Here is an 18271-nt window from a genome sequence, read left to right on the forward strand (position 1 = left end):
ATCCTTATGCAGCTAATTCACCTCCCCATCTTAAGCGGCTATAAAATAGCCAATACATCATCATTGGTGCTTTCTTTCTGATAAGAGATGAAATCCGGCAACGCTCGCGCCCCGAACAGCTGAGCCGACGTTGCCAGGTGCCACGAAAGTGGGGCCGACGAAAAAAAGCAACAGAAAGGCGAAATGGAGAAACAACAATAAAAGAAACGCTACTCATAGTATTATTAACCGAAAAGCGCGGCGCGCCCACAATGTTTCTGACTGCGAACGGAGGCGGCTGTCTTTTTTGCGAGTAAGCGGAGCGGTTGTTTACGTTCTGATAGAAAACCACAACAAATAGCATCGAATAACAATAACAATGAAACATGCAAATAAAACGTAAGGCGGCGCAAATAAATGATTTAAATTTAACACACGGTGCACGATGACCGCTTAGAAGAGAGCAGGAAGAATCAAAAGAATTCAAGAAGCGCAAAGAGAGGCAAAGAAAGTAAAAAATAAGGCCAAACCGATTTGTTTTTTTTTTTTGTTTGTTTTATTTTTGTTGTGGTGTGGCTTCAGTTGGTTTTCTTTTTTGAGCAAGAATAACAAATGAAACACCGCACTTGAAATGGAATTCCTGGAGAACCTCTACAAGACGCTGCAAAGTCTGCTGTGTGAGTAATAACACAATTGGATCTAAGTAATCGGACAAATATTGATATTCATCTTGGGGATATTCTCGTAATTTTAGCCTCCTACATCGATCTGGACTATTCGCTATGGCTTTATCGTTTCTTGACCCCGCTAATTGTCACCTTTCTGCTGCCTTTGGTCTTCGTCGCCCTCATATACATTTCGTTCCTGGTGCTCTTCATCTACAAGTTGCACAGGTAAGCGAATAAGAACGCGGAGTAAAAAGGAAATTGTGGATTGGACAAAATAAAAAGGGGGTAATTACGACTGCAGTGTAATTTCTGCGCTCTCTTTCAACTGTTAATGAACTCTCTCATGCTGATCGCGTACTTTTTGGGTCCCCCTCCCACTCTTTCGCTTCCTTCTTCAGCCGGCTTCTTCTGTCCGCTCTTCAGTTGTAACAAAAAGCGTACAAAAAAAAAAAAAAAAAAGAGATAGTGGGAAGGGGAATTGGGGAGTGTAGCCGTCTAACAAGTAAAAGCTAGATAAAAACAAAACCAAGAAATACAGTGCTCACTCGGTTTAAACAACGTAATAGAATGAGATATGGTGTTATTACAAAAATGTAAATTATTGTTTAGATGTATTAAGTTTATTATGAAGCAACAAAATCCAGTTCTTATCCAGCAATTACAAAAAGCCTTGAAATGGTAATTTGTAATATCATCAAAATTTATTTGCGTAGCATTTCAATTTTACAACATTTTTGCTCATCTGAACAAATTTAAATAAGGCTTATAATTTCGAATACAAAACATTACAAGCCATCGTTTATGAACTTAATGGTTCTTTAATTTTAAAAGTATTAAAAGAGCTGAGGGAAAATAAAGCACTTGGCAGCCATTTATTGCACAAACCCTTGAAGAACATTACGCTTTTGACCATTGCACCAATACCAAAAATCTTTCTAAAAGGTTATCGGCAGTGCCAACTTTTACTCCAAATACATATACAGGTGTGCTTGTGTTGCCGTGTTTTTATTTATTTTCTATTTCTAACTCTCTAATGCCTAACCGGTTAGCATGCTAATTAACTGAAAAGCTTTTTAGCTTTAGCGTCACTAGCCCTAATGGGTATAACTATAATGGCTAACGATATCTGCAGTTTACAGATGCAAACAGAGAAAACTCGTTGCATTCGATTTTATTTAATACCTGTTGCGCTCACCGAACCCCTACTAAAAATGTTCAGAATCAATTCGTTTATAAAACATTGCTCATCTAAAGTATGTAATTAAAAATTGTTACAATGATTAGGCTTCTGTTTAGACAGCTAATCAATTTATAACATGTTTGCACAATTTTATTGTCAAACGTTAATTCGCAATGTGATTGCGTTTTATTGCGGGGCCTTACAAAAAAAACCAAACTTTTTTTATATAAAGCGTTTTTCTCAGTACAGACAGCCTTAACAGAGTTCTAAGCAAAATAGAAACAGTTCGATAAGCAGTGGAAATGAACTGAAAAAATCACAAAGCCAAACGCGCCATGAGACATTCCTGCTGCCCGATATTGCGGCTGTCATTATATTGTTGTTCCGATAGCGTCACACGCTCTGCTCTACTCTGCTCTACTCTACTAATGTCTATCAGTTCATGGTCACTGAAGCCCCGCCCCCAAAAGCCCTCCGTCCGCGGAGCTATCGGTCGTAATCACAGAAATTATAAGTCCATAAATGAACCGTCGGTGGGGGCTTCGAATGCAATTAACTGTACACCGCAACCTGATCCCTCCGCGATTGTATTTTTACATTTGCAGTGGAAGAACTTAAAAATAAAAGCTTGACGATGCATAAACGATGTTCTTTTTATGAATTCAAAATGTAGCACTGTCGTGTTCGCCGACTGGCAATTATCTTATAATTTTGTAGGGCTACAAAATCGCATGGCGACACCGGCAATCAAAGATCTGAGTGGAAAGTAATGGGTACCTAAATCCGGTGCTTGTTTGTTGATATTAAAACGAAATTAAGGTCTAGATAATAAGTAGATGAATATTAAAAGTTTTATTTAATGGTAAATTTAAATCAAGGTCAGGAATCAGGTTCTCCGAAACGATGTTCTTGCTCCATATTGAATTATACAAATTATTTAATTGATTTAATGCAATTTTGTTGTGGCAAAGAATGTAGATTCAATTGAAACTAGGGGATGATGTGGGGAATTATGTATTCCTGCACGACTTGGACTTGGTCGCCAAGGGGCAAAAGACTTTTGGATGAACCCTGTTATCAGTTCAAACTAAACGCAGTTTTGCCAAGGTGATGCGTACTTTGTTTGTGTGCATATTGATTTATAAGTTCTTTGATATGCTTGCGGAGACACGACCATTTTATGCTGATAACACCTGCGGACAGCCAACTAAATTTAAACATAATTATCAGTGGCCGCCTGCCAGATTTCTTTTTATTGTTGCCAATTAATTGATGAGCCAAGCAAACGTGAATGGGCATAAACTTTCCTTAATTTCCAAAATGTTTGGTAAAAGTGTCAACAAACACCTTAACTAATTGAAAAGATAACTTTAAGAATGAACATTAAACTTTTTCTGGCATTACTTATATGCAAATATGTAAGCATATTTATTTTTATTTTCCACTTGAACTTAAAGTTTTTTTATGGAACCTTTTACGACCCTTTGCATCTCTTTGAGACTGCTATTAAAATTAATTAAAGAACGTTTAAGCTGCTGTACATATACATTCTGAGAATATTTATAATACTATATATTATTTACAAAAGTCTAAAAGTGATTTTGTTGTATTAAGTTCCGGTAATGTATTTGTATTAAATCAGTTCCCAATTAAGGAAAGAAAATTAAAGTTTATGTAGGACTCTTAAATATACCTAACTATAAATATATACAATATATTCTATATTTTATTCATGTTTATATGAACATTTAACTCCTTTAAGAATGCCAAATAATATTTCTTGCAGACAGGTGATCATGCGAAAATAAATATATGTATACAATATTAATATGATATATTAAATGTTATATAAAAGTAAACTCCTTTAAGAATGCCAAATAATAGTATGTATTGCTATTTCTTGCAGGCAGGTGATCATGCGAAAATAAATATATGTACATATACAACATATTATATATTATATCCATATTTATATAAACATTTAACTCCATTACGAATGCCAAATAAAAGTATGTTTTGCTATTTCTTGCAGGCAGGTGATCATGCGAGCGGTGCAGGGCGATCGCAACTTCTGGCGGGTCGGCCGGAAGATTGTGGCGGCGATTTGGGACGCGCACGCCCGGATCTACCACGGCTACGAGGTGATCGGGCTGGAGAACGTGCCGCAGGAGGGCCCGGCGCTGATCGTCTACTACCACGGAGCCATTCCCATCGACATGTACTACCTGAACTCGCGGATGCTGCTGCAGCGCGAGCGCCTGATCTACACGATCGGCGACCGGTTCCTGTTCAAGCTGCCCGGCTGGGGCACCATTTCGGAGGCATTCCACGTCAGTCCCGGCACCGTGCAGTCGTGCGTGAGCATCCTGCGCGATGGCAACCTGCTGGCCATTTCGCCGGGCGGCGTCTATGAGGCGCAGTTCGGAGACCACTACTACGAGCTCCTCTGGCGGAACCGCGTCGGCTTCGCCAAGGTGGCCATCGAGGCGAAGGCCCCGATCATTCCCTGCTTCACGCAGAACCTGCGCGAGGGCTTCCGCCAGGTGGGCATCTTCCGCACCTTCTTCATGCGGCTCTACAACAAGGTGCGCATCCCGGTGTACCCCATCTACGGCGGATTCCCCGTCAAGTTCCGCACGTACCTGGGCAAGCCCATTCCGTACGACGAGAGCCTCACGCCGCAGGACCTCCAAGTTAAGGTAACTAAAAGGGGCTCCCCTTTACGATTATTTGAAGGCATTCTAAAGGAGGAATCTAGGCAAAGCTAGCTGAAGTCAAGCATCTCGTTACTATTTTATCTTACCCTTATCTCAATGGGTGAAGTTCACCTTTCAGTTGATAAGATAAACGATCGTTCGTCATTTTCTGTATACATGATACGTAACTCCTTTCATATACTAAACATTTAAATTTAACGATTCACAGATTATTTCTAATTGAAAATGCAAGGTTTACCCTACCTTTCCTTACTTGCAGTTTTGATTCAATAAATCTATTAGAAAGGTGTATCCGAACATATTTCTCTATACTTTGATAACAAAACGATTCTTGATTTATTGAAACTCGACTATAAAACATAATGTTAGTTAGTAGCATCAAGAATATTTTTATCTCACATTTATTTAAATGAATCTATAACCTATTTCAACGAAATGTTTTGGCTTCTCCCCAACTTAGGTGGCCACCGCGATCGAGGATCTGATCAATCAGCACCAGCGCCTGCCGGGGAGCATTCTGCTGGCCCTGCTGGATCGCCTGCCGTCGTTCAGGAGACGCCTCAAGAAGAAGGACGAGTGATCCCGGTGGAGGAGGTCCTCGCGCGTCAATCCCATTTCCGTATAGAGTATAGAGAGATTAACAGATTGACTTTGGTTCTGGCCATATAAAGACTTTGTTCCATGTACTTCACGATGTATAGGCGGCGCCATATATATCTCCGTAGGATCATACTTACACGTAACTTAAACAATCGCTGTAAGCTGTAAATGTCTCCCAGCCCCAGTTCCTTTTGTTCGTTCGTTAGTCGTTAGTCACATCTCAAGTTCAATGAAATCCGGACGCGTGGATCACTTAAGTAATGCACTCGTCGTCGTAAGGCGTATAAACTTTTTAATTAGCCCCAAATAAGACTACCCAGCCCACACTTGAGTCAAACCGCGAACAAAGAGAACCTTTACCTTAACTTTTTTACTTGAGTGCATGGTTTTGCAACAAAAAGAACCTTAACCGATTTCGTTTTCTTTTTAGTGTAATTTGCAACACGTGAAACAATTATCTAATTAGTTTTGCATTAAGTATATCGTGCATATATCATTTTTGTACCTTTTTTATTAAAAAGAAGAAAAACACCTAACAATGGAGGAGGAGACGAAATATATCTGCCTGTGAGTGTGTGCATGTCTGTAAAAGTGTGTGCGATTGTGTGTACTATATAGTTAAGAAAATCGTGTATAATATAGCCGTAGTAATATCTGAGTATTCCAAATGGCAGGAATTCTTTAAACAAAAAAGTAAATAAACGCTGAAAACTGAAATCTTTGTTTCTCTTTGTGTTTAATATGGTAAAATTCAATTAAATTCATATATTTCATCAATTAATCTAAATAATTTCTCAAAGAATGAATCCTCTTTCTGCAGAAGAAAACTACAAATTTGGTTTTGTCTTTATATATATTTGTTATAGTTTTAAAATTCGTCTATTTAACGCTAAATGACAGTAATTTTCACTCGGTTCGTTTGTCAAAGTTTCTTAAGTATTGTACAGCAACTGGAGACTGGTGTTTCTAAGGACTACACACAATTATAGTAAGGATGAGTGGCCTTTCCTCTTCAACGCAGAATCGCCAAAGATCTATTGTAATATAAAAGGAGTGCAGCATGTAAGTATTACTGGCCACTAAGTACCTATTCAAAAAAAAGATAAGCGAAGCTCGCATTATGCCAAATGTATTCTCCTTAACTAAAGATCACTTGTTCGAATGCCAAAGATTTTACATTTGAAGATGTTCAGGTTGTAAAATTTGAAGTACATTTATTTGTTTGGCTGGTTTAAGCTTGAGTTATTAACGTAACGTAGGCTTTTCCGATTCTTGGGTCGAAGAAGAGTCACCTATCCTAAACACAAACACATAGATCATTTCAGGAATCCGGTCAGAGGGATGTTCAGCGAGGAACTCACAGCAGATTTTACTCGGCGTCGGGCCGCCGATCGCGTCTAGAACTGCTCGGCCATCAGGAGGACGACGGTGGCCGTCCAGCCGGTGAAGGGATTACAGCCCTTGCCCTCGCCGGTGGTGTCGTCGTACTGCTCCCACAGGTAGCCGCTCCGCTGGTACTGTCGGAAGATGTTGCCCACCAGGTTGTCGCGCAGCTCGGCGTAGATCTCGCGCGCCAGCGCCGCATTCGGGCCCTCGATCTTGCCGTAGTGATACAGCGCCTTGGCGGCCAGGTAGTTGATGTTTATCCAGATGGGGCCGCGCCAGTACGGCGGATCGTGCTCGGTGTTGCGCTTCATGTACAGCGGCGAGCGCTTGGAGAGCGAGCGCAGCCCGTAGTTCGTCCACAGCTGCTCGGGATCGCGGAGGTCGTGCAGCAGCTTGCTGAGGTACGGCGAGTCGTGGTCGAGCTGCTCCAGCAGCAGCGGGAACAGGCTGACGTAGCCGAAGGTGCTGTCCACGAACTGGTAGCGCGGCTCCTCGCCGGTCACGCGCCGCATCTCGGGCAGCTGGTGCTGCTGGTGGTGGTGGCGCTGCTGCTGCTGCGGCGCCAGGCTGGGCGGCCGCTTCAGCTTCACCTGGTCGGTGTGCAGGCCCCAGTCGGCGTACTGCTCGCTGTACGGCGCCAGGTGCAGGCGGTTCAGCTGCTCGTTGTCCGTGAGGAAGGAGGCCGTCTCGTAGTACTTGACGTCGTCCTTTCCCAGCAGCGTCGACAGCTCGGCCATCACGCTGGCCGCCAGGGCGATCCAGCAGCGCAGGTCCAGGTGGCGCTCCTTGTCCGTGGGATGGGAGGCCCGGGGATAGTCGTCCAGGCCGGAGGACAGACTCTTCGGGTTCAGCTCCCGCGTGGCAGTGGCGTTCCTCCCGCGCCACAAGTAGGTGCCCAGCACCTCACCTAAAAGGCACAGCACTCAGCATTGAATAGACAGGGATGGGAGGAATCACAGAAACTCCTCAGCTACTCACCCTTCTGCGTGGTGTTGTACCAGTTGAACCAAGCCTGGATGCGCGGATAGAGCCGCTCCAGCGTGGCCAGGCGTCCGTTCTGGGACAACTCGGCCCGATGGCTGGTCAGCAGTTTCCGGAGCGTGAGAAAGAAGGTGGGGGGATTCGCGTTGCTGTTGCGCTGCGTGACGAACTCCTCGGGCACCTTGGCCAGCGCCTCGACGCCCAGGATCTGCTCCCTGGGTATCCAGCCCTCCACGTTGAGCAGGTCGAACCAGTGGCACAAAATGTCCAGCTCGATGTCCACGTCCCAGGCGCTGATCAGCAGCCCGTGGAAGCCCTCGTCCCAGAGGAAGCCGCGCGGAAAGAAGCTGCGCGACGGCACGGCCGTGTAGAGCGGTGCCTTCCAGTAGGGCACCGGGTTCTTGGTGTGCACCGACTGGACGCGACTGGAGCCGTAGAAGTAGCCGATGCCGCCGAGCGTGTTGCTGAAGGCGTTCCGCGCGAACCGCACCTCCTCCGGCGAGTGGCCCTTCTTCTTCAGCTGGAAACGCTCCTCGAAGCGCTGCTCAAACTGGGCGATCTTCGCCTGCAGCGACTCCTGATAGGCTCTGCCGGTGGGCGGCTTGGGTATGGACTCGCCCAGCGAGAAACCGGACGTGGACTGGTACGTGATGTCCAGGGTGAAGTCCACCTCCGCCGTGATCTGAATGGCGATGAAGTTGGGCTCCGGATTGGAGGAGGGCAGCCCGTTCTGGGAGACTATTTCACCGGGCAAGCCGATGAAGCGGTTGCCCCGCTTGTCGGCGAAGGCGCGAAAGTGCGAGAAGAGCGTGTCCTTCAGCTTGCTGAGCGAAGGAGCCACCGTGCTGAGGTAGGACTTGTGCAGGATCTTGCCCTTGACGGCGTGGAAGCGCACCTGGAACTCGCCGAGGCCCTGCGTCTCCCCGTAGACACCAGGCTCTGGGCTCTTGTCGTCCGACACGTACTTGATGTGCCCATTGGTGCGCTCGTCCAGGGCCACGTACCAGACCAGCGAGATGCTCTTGTCCCAGGCGCGCGTGGTGTTCCTCACCGAGATGCGGGCCGTCCAGTCGCCGCCATACTGCTTGCCCTCCGGGTATTTTACAAACGATGTCTTTAGTTCGAAGGGCAGGTCCTGGATCTCCTGCACGCCGAAGGTCCGGCCGTCGTGGTGCGTCCAGCCGTAGGAATCTAGCTTGTCGCCCTGCTCGCACCAATGGCGGATGCCCTGACCGCCGGGGCCCAGGTTGCTCGGCGTATACCACATCAGACCCATGACCAGCGAGTGCGGGTCGCGCGTCTTCATCCCAAAGTAGTTCAGCGGCCGGTAGGAGCCCCAGTAGCGGTCCGGCTGCTCCAACCCAGCGCGCACCACCATCTTCTGGTGGTCGAACGGCGTATTCACCCGCGTCTCTAGGTAGCCCAGGTAGCCGAAGTACGAGGCTATCGCCAGGCACACGCACCCGATCATGGTCTTCCACTTGTCGAGGATCATGTTCGAGGACAAGCTGAATCGGGGAGCGCGCTTCTGCTTCGCGCTCGACGCCGCTGCAGCTGCCGCCGCCGCTGCCGACGCCGGCGTGGAGCCCGAGGAGCTGCCCGTGTTCCTGGCCATTTTCCGCTTTTCCTTCAGTCTACTTTATCGGTATTCGTCGAGTTTTCCGCTGCTTATGTTTTCCTGGCAGCGCATTGTTTTTTTTTCTATTCGCTCGGCGTTGCCAGAGTGCTTAATTCGAGCACTGTTAACATTGCAGTGGCAACGGCCACGTAAATTAAACACTGCACTGTGGGTCAGAAAGCCAATTCATGGACAAAAATATGTTCCTGTAATAAAACGGATACTATCTTAACTGATTGCCTTTTTTACAAACGAGAGAAACCGTTTTATAAAAAGTTGTTAAGGTATTTTTGACCAAAATTTTTACAGTTAACCCAGTGTATTCTTTTAAACCAGCAGTGACAGTGGAGTCGCAAATAGAGGATTTTGTAAGTTTTGAAAGTTTCTTTAGGATTTGAATAAAGTATTTGAAAAAATACATATTTAGGCATATACCTACATAAATAAACTTAAACTTAAAAAATTGTGGCACGAGCACTGTCCCATATACATAAAAACATAATTGGGCCCCTCAAATAATTGCCTTTTTGGGTCTAAATATAATTTGTTCTAATCTGTTTTATAAAGTAAACGTTTAAAGTTTTGATATAACAGAAATAAGCTTAGATGATGTTGGCCTCCTCGTTATAAAAAGTTATCTGTCAAAGCTTTATCTTTAAAAATTAAACAAAAAAAAAACCTTTTTTATACGAGATATACATAGTTATAAAGATTATATTTGGGTCACAGTTGCCGTTAATCAGGACTCCTTGATTAATGAGTCAAAACTTATTTTATATTTAGAGTGATAAACTGTAGTTATTGCAAAGCAGAATCTGATTTTGCATCGTCAGCATTGATTTAAATTGTCAGTTAGCCGAAAATGTTTAAGTATTTGGCGGGGATCTTCGCCAAGCCGCGCAATGACTACGTGGACGGTCGTTTGACCAACGTGGCCAAGCCTGGAAACTCCTCCCAGGTGAAGGCGTCCCTGAAAAAAGTCGTCAGGGGAAAGGGGAAGCCGGAAGTCCGGGAGCCACGTCGCCGCCGGGAGGAGAAGCTCGGAATGCGACCCTGCAGTCGGACCACTACCAAGTCCCCTAGCATCCAGCTAGAGCCGATCAGCTACATAGTCGATGTCGCGGAATCATCCTCGTTCAACGATGACGGAGAAACCACTATCGAAGACAACGATCTCTGCTCGAAACCACTGGAGGATCAGGACCAGAAGAAGGTAGATTTCAGTTACATTGTAAGGCCGTCGACGCCCATTGCTCCGCCGGTTACCCGCATCCAAAGTTGGATGAGCTGCGCCACAGCTCCTTTGGATGCCAATCCCTTCAGTGAACACGATGGTCTCGATGTTCAGATGCAGCTTTCCGATGTCGAAATCGATGAGATGATAGAATCATTTACAATTAACGAAGATGATTTCTTTTAATAACCTTATATTCCAAGAAGACTGCTTCTACCATTGTAGGGCCAACTAAGAATTACCTGCAAATAAAAGAGAAGTATCCCAAAATCAAAAAAAATATCCTAAGATCCTTTTTGCTTAAATCAGGGCTTAATGGGAATGAGGTTCAAACTTCAAAAATTTAAAGCAATGTCTTAATTATTTTAAGCATTTTAAGCGTTATATATGTATATATGTATATATATGTATTTTCGACCGTAAAAAATTTTTAAACTGTACTAAAATTATATAAAATCTTTTGTCAGCGTCGAATAGTAGAAGTACTAGTTTACGCAGAAATAAAAATTAAATATACAAGTATGACCCCGTTTTATATATGCATACATACTTAAGTATTTAATTTAAATAAGTAAATGTATTAAATTAAAAAAAAATTGTAGTACTTCTTAATATATAAATGTGCATCCTTGTATATATTATTTAAATGTATTATTTCCTGATTAGGTGTTGGCTTTGTCTAAGTAAAAATGTAAAAGACAACAACAAACAAACCACAAAATAATCTTTAAAACTTGCTGAACTTGTGACGTAATAAAAACAGTATCAGCGTCACCTTTCAAACAAACACTCACGCTAACGTTGCCAGACAGGCTCAGGCGTTTGGGCAATTGTAGTACTTTTTCGATCTACATGTGCCCACAATATTTTGATTTTGTTTTATTTGCTTCATTTTATTAAAACTAAGTAGTTCTGGTTGAATAATGAACATCAGCGAGGATTTCAAGCCGGTACCGACGCGAGCAGCCCTTGCAGTACAAAAAAAGCAAGAAAGCGTTGGTTTTCAGGCGCTGGTGTTTCACGAGCCGAAGGCTCCGTCAAAAAGTGCTCAGAAAAACCAGGATGAAGGATCCCAGAAGCTCCACAAAAGCAAAGAAGCGGGAATGGAACTTAATCCCGAGTTCGACATCAAAAGGGCGCGCCATGAGGTGCTCAACTTCGCCATGAAAAACCAGAGGGTGATAAAAAACAAGCAGAAGATGGAAATGTTCCAGCTGGTTAAGCTGGGCGCCAAGCCCTTAAAGAAAGCCTCCAAGAACTACAAAGAACTAAAGGACGAACGTCAGCGGCTAAAAAACATTCGCGAGGAGCGCAAGAAGTTCCATCAGTTGGGCAAAAACCAAACGGGAGCAGCCAGCGTAAAATGTCGCAGTAAATCGCAAAAGGATCGCAATAACAAGAAGCGGGCTCCGGTGTCCAACATCGATCAGCACTACGGAAAGGCGCAGCCCAAGTTTAAGACTAAAAAATAGTTGTTAACTAGTGTAAACCTAATAATAAACGTAATTTAATATATGTAGTAGTACAAAGAATTTCTATATTTTGCACAACGTAATGCGAACCGTTCTGGTGAAACCCTAAATGCTGCCTGTAGTAAATTCTAAGTCATGTTTTTTTTTTTTTATAAAATAATAGCATAAGTAGAGGGTAGGCCATTTAAAGAGGAAGCAACAGGCAATCCTACCAGATCGACAAATGTCATAATGTTCTGGTAGCTTTATTCGCAGACAATTTTTACTATGGAACAATAAACTCCGAAGGAACGCGCTGAAATTGTTCAGCTTTGTATTCAAAACAACTTCTCAATTGTGAAAACCAAGCTTGCGTTTCGGGCAAAAATAGTCGAAAACGTCGAGTTACCGCTGTTCTCAGGAGCTTGGTAATCGCTCGGACTACACTCCGACTCATAATTCATAGTGATTTGAGGAATAACTATAATAAATAATTTGTTAAATGAGCAACAAAAAAAATTGGGTTTTTCATTATTTTTTTTTAAATCAAAAGCTTTTATTTTAAATACCCTTTCCTGTATTTCCTAGCAGCTCCTTGTAACTTGGTCAGATGAACTTGAGATCAACTGATTTTTGAACTAGTAAAATTGTTTTTATTTATATGTATATTGTTTGAACTTCTTTGATAACATGTTCCTAAGCCCCAAAAACAAAATTTAAATAAATTTAAACATAATTTTAAAAATGTGACCATTTAATGTAGCATTTCATATTCTGACAAGACGGCTACTTTACCCATTACAAAGCCTTGCCAGATTCTCTGCCAATTAGCTGACTATTGGCGTTGTCCAACCCCGACACTTTGTTGATACGTGATTACGTGAATTATTTTTGCGAATTAAACGGACTCCTATTAAATTCAGCCCACAATGTTCTCGCACACGCGTGTTCTGCGCCCGGCCCTGGGCCGCTGCTACAGTCAGATCAAGGGTGGCCCCGTTTCGGGCGGCGGCAGAGCCAGTGCAACAGGATCAGGATCTGGCTCCTCCCAGACGAGCCCATCCTCGCCAGCGGTTGTGGGTCTTACCAGCAACTGTGTAAAGCCCACGACTGGACCCGTGGGACCTGGGGCCTCTGCCACAGGAGGCTACAAGGTGCCCGAATACTACAGCTTTAATCGCTTCAGCTACGCCGAGGCGGAGGTGGAGATGGCCAAGTATCGCTGCCCGCAGCCCTCGGCACTGAAGTAGGAAATTCATAATGCAACCAAATTGTAATTGTTAATAAAAAATCAAGTTAAAGAGTTCAAAACCATGGTTTCTTAGGGGTTAATTCCCAGTGTGACCGTGTCAGCGCAACTAACAAGTTATTTAACACTGGCCAGCTGACGCTTTCCAGCACCAATTCTCTCTCTTTTCCACCCCTCTCCCCTCATTCTTGTTCCAGTTTTTAACCGAGAGCGAACAATTTCGAGCGCGGGAATCGGATTCGTGATAGTCGTGTGAAACAGCAACTACTATTCAGTGCATAATAATCATAGCCTCTAGGGTATCTAGAAAAATTTACTAGTGCCTACTATACAGTGGAGTTCGAGCGGCAAAACCCCAAAATTTCCGTTGAAAAAGCAACAACACACAGGGTCGCCGTGCATGTGTGTGTGTGGTACAGTTGGGTAGAAAAACATCGCCATATCGGGTTGCCACCTGGTTGTGCTCTTTTCAATTTGACCACTATTGCCACCACTTTTGCTGCTCTGCTTCTGCAGTTCGGTTGTTGTTGTGCATCTTTGCGAGTTTTATTTTTCGTTCGCCGAAAACAATCAAAGTTAATCGAAGCCCATTGAATTCCAACAAAATTGGTTGGAAGTTTAAGACGTGTGACCATCGTAGCCGGAGAGCCAGCGTTGTAACAACAAAGACGTACGCAGAGGAGAAACGAGAGCGCCGCGTTGTGAAAGTGCCAGCAAAAAGTGCTATTAAAGGCAAAAACAAACGCCAGAGAAAATGTAAAGCGACTTGCATAGGTAAGCTGGTGAATTTTAGCAACGATTTAGTGCAAATTTCTCTGCTCTCCATATGTGGGTGTGTGTGCATGTATGTGCACCGACTGGCGCGCGAAAAAGTGACGAAAATAGGCGGCAGAGTTGCCAGAGCTGCGGCACGTTACATACATATCCATTAAGAACAGTGTGATCTGCCTATATGCAATGTGTAGTTTCTTATAATCCGGGTTTTTATTTAAATTTGTTATGGAATCAACGCAGTTTGCTTGTAATAACACTTCCATATTACATTGTCTTCAGCAATCTAAGAATAGACGTCCCCGAGAGAGCGCCATTTAGAAGTGTTGTGTGTTTTGCACTGCAAGAAAAAATGTTAAGTGTTTGACAAGAAAATATTTTTGTGAAGTATTTTAAAAGTAATTAAGGTTGACAGAAGGCGCATTCGAATATCTGTGTTTACGTGATTCCATAAATTGCCCTATAAGATAGGATTGTTTACGCTCAATAAACTACTGTCAAATAACTATTTTGCCCAGTACGCAGCTAAATGACGCGGAGTGCATGTATCTGCATTTCTTATAAAGTAAAATAAAACACTAGCGGTCAAGATTGGAGTTGTGCTTGCCCAATTGCAAATATATTTGCCCTGATTAAGTTCCACCGTAGAAAAACAATCTTCACCCTCCTATATGGACACAATAATAAGACTATCAATTTTGTCTTTTGCCCCGTTTGCAGCTACCCATGAAAGATGCGAGCTGGAAAAAAGCAGGCAGCTGAAATCGTCAAGACACGTCCTTGCATCGTCTACTTAAGAAATTTGCGCGACGAGGAGGAGCCGCCAGCCGGCAGACTGAGGAAGAGGGATAACCAGCGGGAGGCGCAGCAGGAGCTGCGAGAGACCCGCACACGTCGGCGCTCCGTAGTCCAGGAGAAGCCGCCAGCGACCGCTACGCCGCGCACCCGTCACGCCGTTAAGCCAGCGGCCATCTCGCCATCGCCACCGCCAGCGGCGCGTGCGAAGATCACCAGGGAGCAGCCGGCCGCCAACCTGGCCAAGCGACGCGGCACAATGGTGCTGGGCGGCAGCGCCGGCGCCGCGACTCCACACCACAAGCTGGGACTGATCAAGCCACGGCGCTTCGTTCAGCAGGAGACGACGACGCCCAAAATGTACAAGCAGTCGCCGGCGGCCAAGCACACGCCCGCGAGTCCACCGCCCACCATTGCGGCCAGTCGCTCCCGGCGCTCGATCAAGCCGAACCCGAAGTACGCCAGCGATGACATCGTCACGCCCAAGTTTATGGCCTCCTTGGGCGACGGCGGCAATCAGTCCGTCGCTGGTCGTCACGGGAGGCAGGGCAAGCAGAACTACGCAACGGACGACGATGACATGAGCGACCAGCTCGACTTGGACGAGGACGACGACGACGAGCTAGCGGACGCCGCATTCAATCCGCAACTGCACAAGTCCGACGAGGATGATGACGACGACGAGGACGAGGATCTGAGCGAGGCCGAGCACGAACAGGAACTGCGTCGCAAGCTGCCGCCGGTCAAGCGTGGGCGTGGACGTCCACCGAAGGCCAGCACTGCCAATGCCGCCAGTGCGAGTTCCAGGACGCCCCGAGCCGGCAGCCAGACGCCCAGCGGTGTGGCCAACAAGGTGTCCATCAACTCGGCCGGCGGACGCACTGCGCCCAACAGCCTCCAGCAGTTGCGTCGCGCCATAGCCGTCAATGTGGCGCGCAACAACGCTAGCTTGACAGAGGGATCGGGAGCGGGATCGGGATCTGGTTCTGGTTCCATGTCGGGGGCGGCCAAGCGCAAGCTGGAGATCAGCGATACCGACAGTCCCGTGGCCAGGAAGCGGATGGTCCTCTCGTCCACCGGTGGCCAGCAGGTGCGCAGTGTGCCGGTGGTGAATGGCAAGACAAACATGGCTGGCGCGACCACGAGACCCAAGATGGGCCTGCTAACCAGGACGATGCCCCAGCGGCGCGGCAGCAACTACAAGGCGAACACCGCGACGAACGCCACCAGCAACTCGGTCGGCGCCACGTCCACAACACGTTCGTCGGGCGGAGGAGCAGCCTCCAGCAGCGAAGCTAAGAACAACGAGTCTGGAAGCGAGGACGTGCCCACGTTCACCATCGTGAACATCGACGACATTATCAACCAGGACGATGTGCTCATCACCAGGTCCACCAATGCTGGGTCAGCCGCAACAGGGGGCAATCTCAGCAAGAAACAGCCTGTGGGCAGGCCGCGCACCCGGCCCATCCCATCCGGCAATGTGGGAAGCGGCGAGAAGAAGGCCATTGCCACCAGCCCGGAGAAATCTCCGTCCGCTCCTGTGAACAACAGCTCAACCGTTGGCGGCCAGGCCAAGCGCATCAAGATCCTGTCGAGCAACAGCAGCGTTAACACCAAAATGGGACCCGTGCACATCCAGAGCTACGGACAGAGTCAGAGTCAAAGCCAAACGCAGCTGTCCAAGCCCAGGCCGAGGATACTCAACGCGGAGATGGGCAAGAAGACGCAGCCGATGAAGCCGCTGATGAACATGGGCAAGGAGCTGTGCCCCACGGACGTCGACACCGAGGAGGACGACCCGGATCCGGATCTCGACTTTGACATCGACGAGATCCCGGCATCGATTGTGACCCGAAAGACTCCCAAACCGGCGGCGGCATCATCGGCCACGTCGGCACTCTCCACTGCCACTGGTGGGGCATTGAACAAGTGGAGCAGCAACCGCAGCCGCCCCGTGCTATCCACGACGGCCTCGTCGGCCAACGCCCGCGCGGACCGTAAGCTGACCAAGCTGCTGGGCGACGGCGACGACCAGCCGGTGTTCAAGAAGCCCGGCCTGAGTCCCCAGCGCCGCAGCAAGGAGAACCAGCTGCTGCAGCAGCAGGAGCAGCGCGACAAGGAGGTGGCCGGCCAGAAGGAGCTTGGCGGCGCCTTGGTCCTTGGCGGCGGAGCGGAGGACATGAGCAATCCGAAGTACTTCCCGCCCGAGACCACCACCTTCTGCGAGGAGGACGGGCGCGTTGTGAAGAAGATCACCTGCTACGAGACGTGGCATGTGATCAGCACGCCCAAGGAGACGCCGTCGAAGGCGACGCGCCAGCAGCGCACCTGCCTGGAGCTGGCCCTGGTGAAGCTGGCCAACGTGGCGGCCAGGATCCGGGTGCCATCTGGCAAGTGGTCCAGCAAGGTCACCCTGTACAAGGTGTCGCCGACGCTGATGACCCGCCAGACGATGACCATCTTCACGGGCGATCTCAAGGCGTACAACATACCCGAGGAGGAGCGCCACAAGTACCAGCCGTCGTGCGTGCTCTTCCGCCGCGCCGTTATGGACAGGAACAAGTGCCGCGTGCCCTACGACCGGGCCATCATCTTCAAGAACAAGTGCTTCTACGCGAACATCGACGGCAAGCACGTCAATCTGATGGGAGCCCCCGAGACGGTGACCACCGTCAAGGACGTCGAGATCCTGCTGGACATCGTCGACCGCCTGACGCTCGGCAGCAACCTGGTCGAGATGGTCAACACCAAGTGAGGCAGCAGCAGCGTGTGGCAGCCGGGCGGGCAGCCGAGCAGTCGGACGAGGAGCCACTAGGACACGTATCACATTGTAAAAATAATTCACACCACCACACCCACACAAAAACGGACACGCGATAATTTGTTTGATGCAGTAGCAAACCGATTACATTATACAAGTTTTTTTTTTTGTAAAACCATTAACTTAGTTCTAATAGGTAGTTTAGCGTAATTATCTATACCTTAAATCGTAAACAACAGACGGACATACATAAATACAGACAGCGGGTGTATCTATGTACTATATACTACAAATTTAAACCTAACGCATCGCGTCTCGGAAACCGAACAGAATCACCAGTTCCGCGGAGGAATCAATCCTGATTTTAATTGTAATGTCTGGCGAGGATTGTGCAAGCGCCAAACGACAAACGACTTCCCCTTAAAAACCCACAAATCGAACACTTTTTTAAACGGCAATTATGTAAATCGTAGTTCATTAATACACGTAAATCAGGGCGTATACACGTTTGTTTACGCCGGAATGGAGATATAGATTTTAAGGATTGTGTATATTTAATTGAAAGCCCATTAAAGTATACAAATAAAAGAGAAAACTGATTTAAATAACGAGTGCCTCCTTAAATCTCAACGGGGGCGCGTGATAATTGGCATGTGGGGGTTATCCGGAAAACGTAGAGCTATAAATAACCCTTTCCATATGCGGGATTTCTTTATCTGTAACTTTAATGAGATAAACAAGACCAAAAACTCTTCAACGTTTTTATACAGCATTAAATAAAGAAAAATTGTTTCTAATAGTTGGAACAAGCTCTAAATGGTTTTAACTGACAGATTTAAAGCAACAGCACTATAAGTTATTAGAAATGATGGGTAATT

At 46.5% G+C, this 18271-nt stretch overlaps 6 protein-coding genes across 7 annotated transcripts; 5 read left to right on the top strand and 1 right to left on the bottom strand.

Annotated features, from left to right (window-relative positions):
* The first annotated feature begins 97 nt into the window (after positions 1-97).
* LOC108091094 (transmembrane protein 68) lies at positions 98-5861 on the top strand. Its single transcript, XM_017190110.2, has 4 exons — positions 98-656; positions 734-872; positions 3860-4526; positions 5005-5861. Exons 1-4 carry the CDS (start codon positions 611-613, stop codon positions 5122-5124), a joined length of 972 nt encoding a protein of 323 aa, XP_017045599.1. The 5' UTR covers positions 98-610; the 3' UTR covers positions 5125-5861.
* A 117-nt stretch (positions 5862-5978) lies between these two features.
* Positions 5979-9223, bottom strand: LOC108091093 (mannosyl-oligosaccharide glucosidase). 2 transcript variants are annotated; one of them, XM_017190109.1, is made up of 3 exons: positions 7509-9223; positions 6506-7437; positions 5979-6441 (listed from the first exon to the last, which is right to left on the bottom strand). In XM_017190109.1, the coding sequence occupies exons 1-2, from the start codon at positions 9124-9126 to the stop codon at positions 6542-6544; spliced, it is 2514 nt and encodes an 837-aa protein (XP_017045598.1). In that variant the 5' UTR covers positions 9127-9223; the 3' UTR covers positions 5979-6441; positions 6506-6541. The 2 variants fall into 2 exon arrangements, with proteins under 2 accessions (XP_017045598.1, XP_017045597.1); XM_017190108.1 differs by having other exon boundaries at positions 5979-7437.
* Positions 9224-9755: 532 nt separating this feature from the next.
* LOC108091041 lies at positions 9756-10645 on the top strand. Its single transcript, XM_017189993.2, has one exon. It carries the CDS (start codon positions 9992-9994, stop codon positions 10547-10549), a length of 558 nt encoding a protein of 185 aa, XP_017045482.1. The 5' UTR covers positions 9756-9991; the 3' UTR covers positions 10550-10645.
* Positions 10646-11184: 539 nt separating this feature from the next.
* LOC108091088 (uncharacterized protein C1orf131) lies at positions 11185-11882 on the top strand. The gene has a single exon (XM_017190100.2). The coding sequence runs from the start codon at positions 11287-11289 to the stop codon at positions 11833-11835; it is 549 nt and encodes a 182-aa protein (XP_017045589.1). The 5' UTR covers positions 11185-11286; the 3' UTR covers positions 11836-11882.
* A 749-nt stretch (positions 11883-12631) lies between these two features.
* Positions 12632-13125, top strand: LOC108091090. Its single transcript, XM_017190101.2, has one exon. It carries the CDS (start codon positions 12744-12746, stop codon positions 13062-13064), a length of 321 nt encoding a protein of 106 aa, XP_017045590.1. The 5' UTR covers positions 12632-12743; the 3' UTR covers positions 13065-13125.
* Positions 13126-13240: 115 nt separating this feature from the next.
* On the top strand, positions 13241-18001 carry LOC108091087. Its single transcript, XM_017190099.2, has 2 exons — positions 13241-13837; positions 14555-18001. Exon 2 carries the CDS (start codon positions 14568-14570, stop codon positions 17385-17387), a length of 2820 nt encoding a protein of 939 aa, XP_017045588.1. The 5' UTR covers positions 13241-13837; positions 14555-14567; the 3' UTR covers positions 17388-18001.
* Positions 18002-18271: the final 270 nt, after the last annotated feature.

The sequence above is a fragment of the Drosophila ficusphila genome, unplaced genomic scaffold (assembly GCF_018152265.1).
Source record: "Drosophila ficusphila isolate 14025-0441.05 unplaced genomic scaffold, ASM1815226v1 contig_198, whole genome shotgun sequence".
Lineage (NCBI taxonomy): Eukaryota > Metazoa > Arthropoda > Insecta > Diptera > Drosophilidae > Drosophila > Drosophila ficusphila.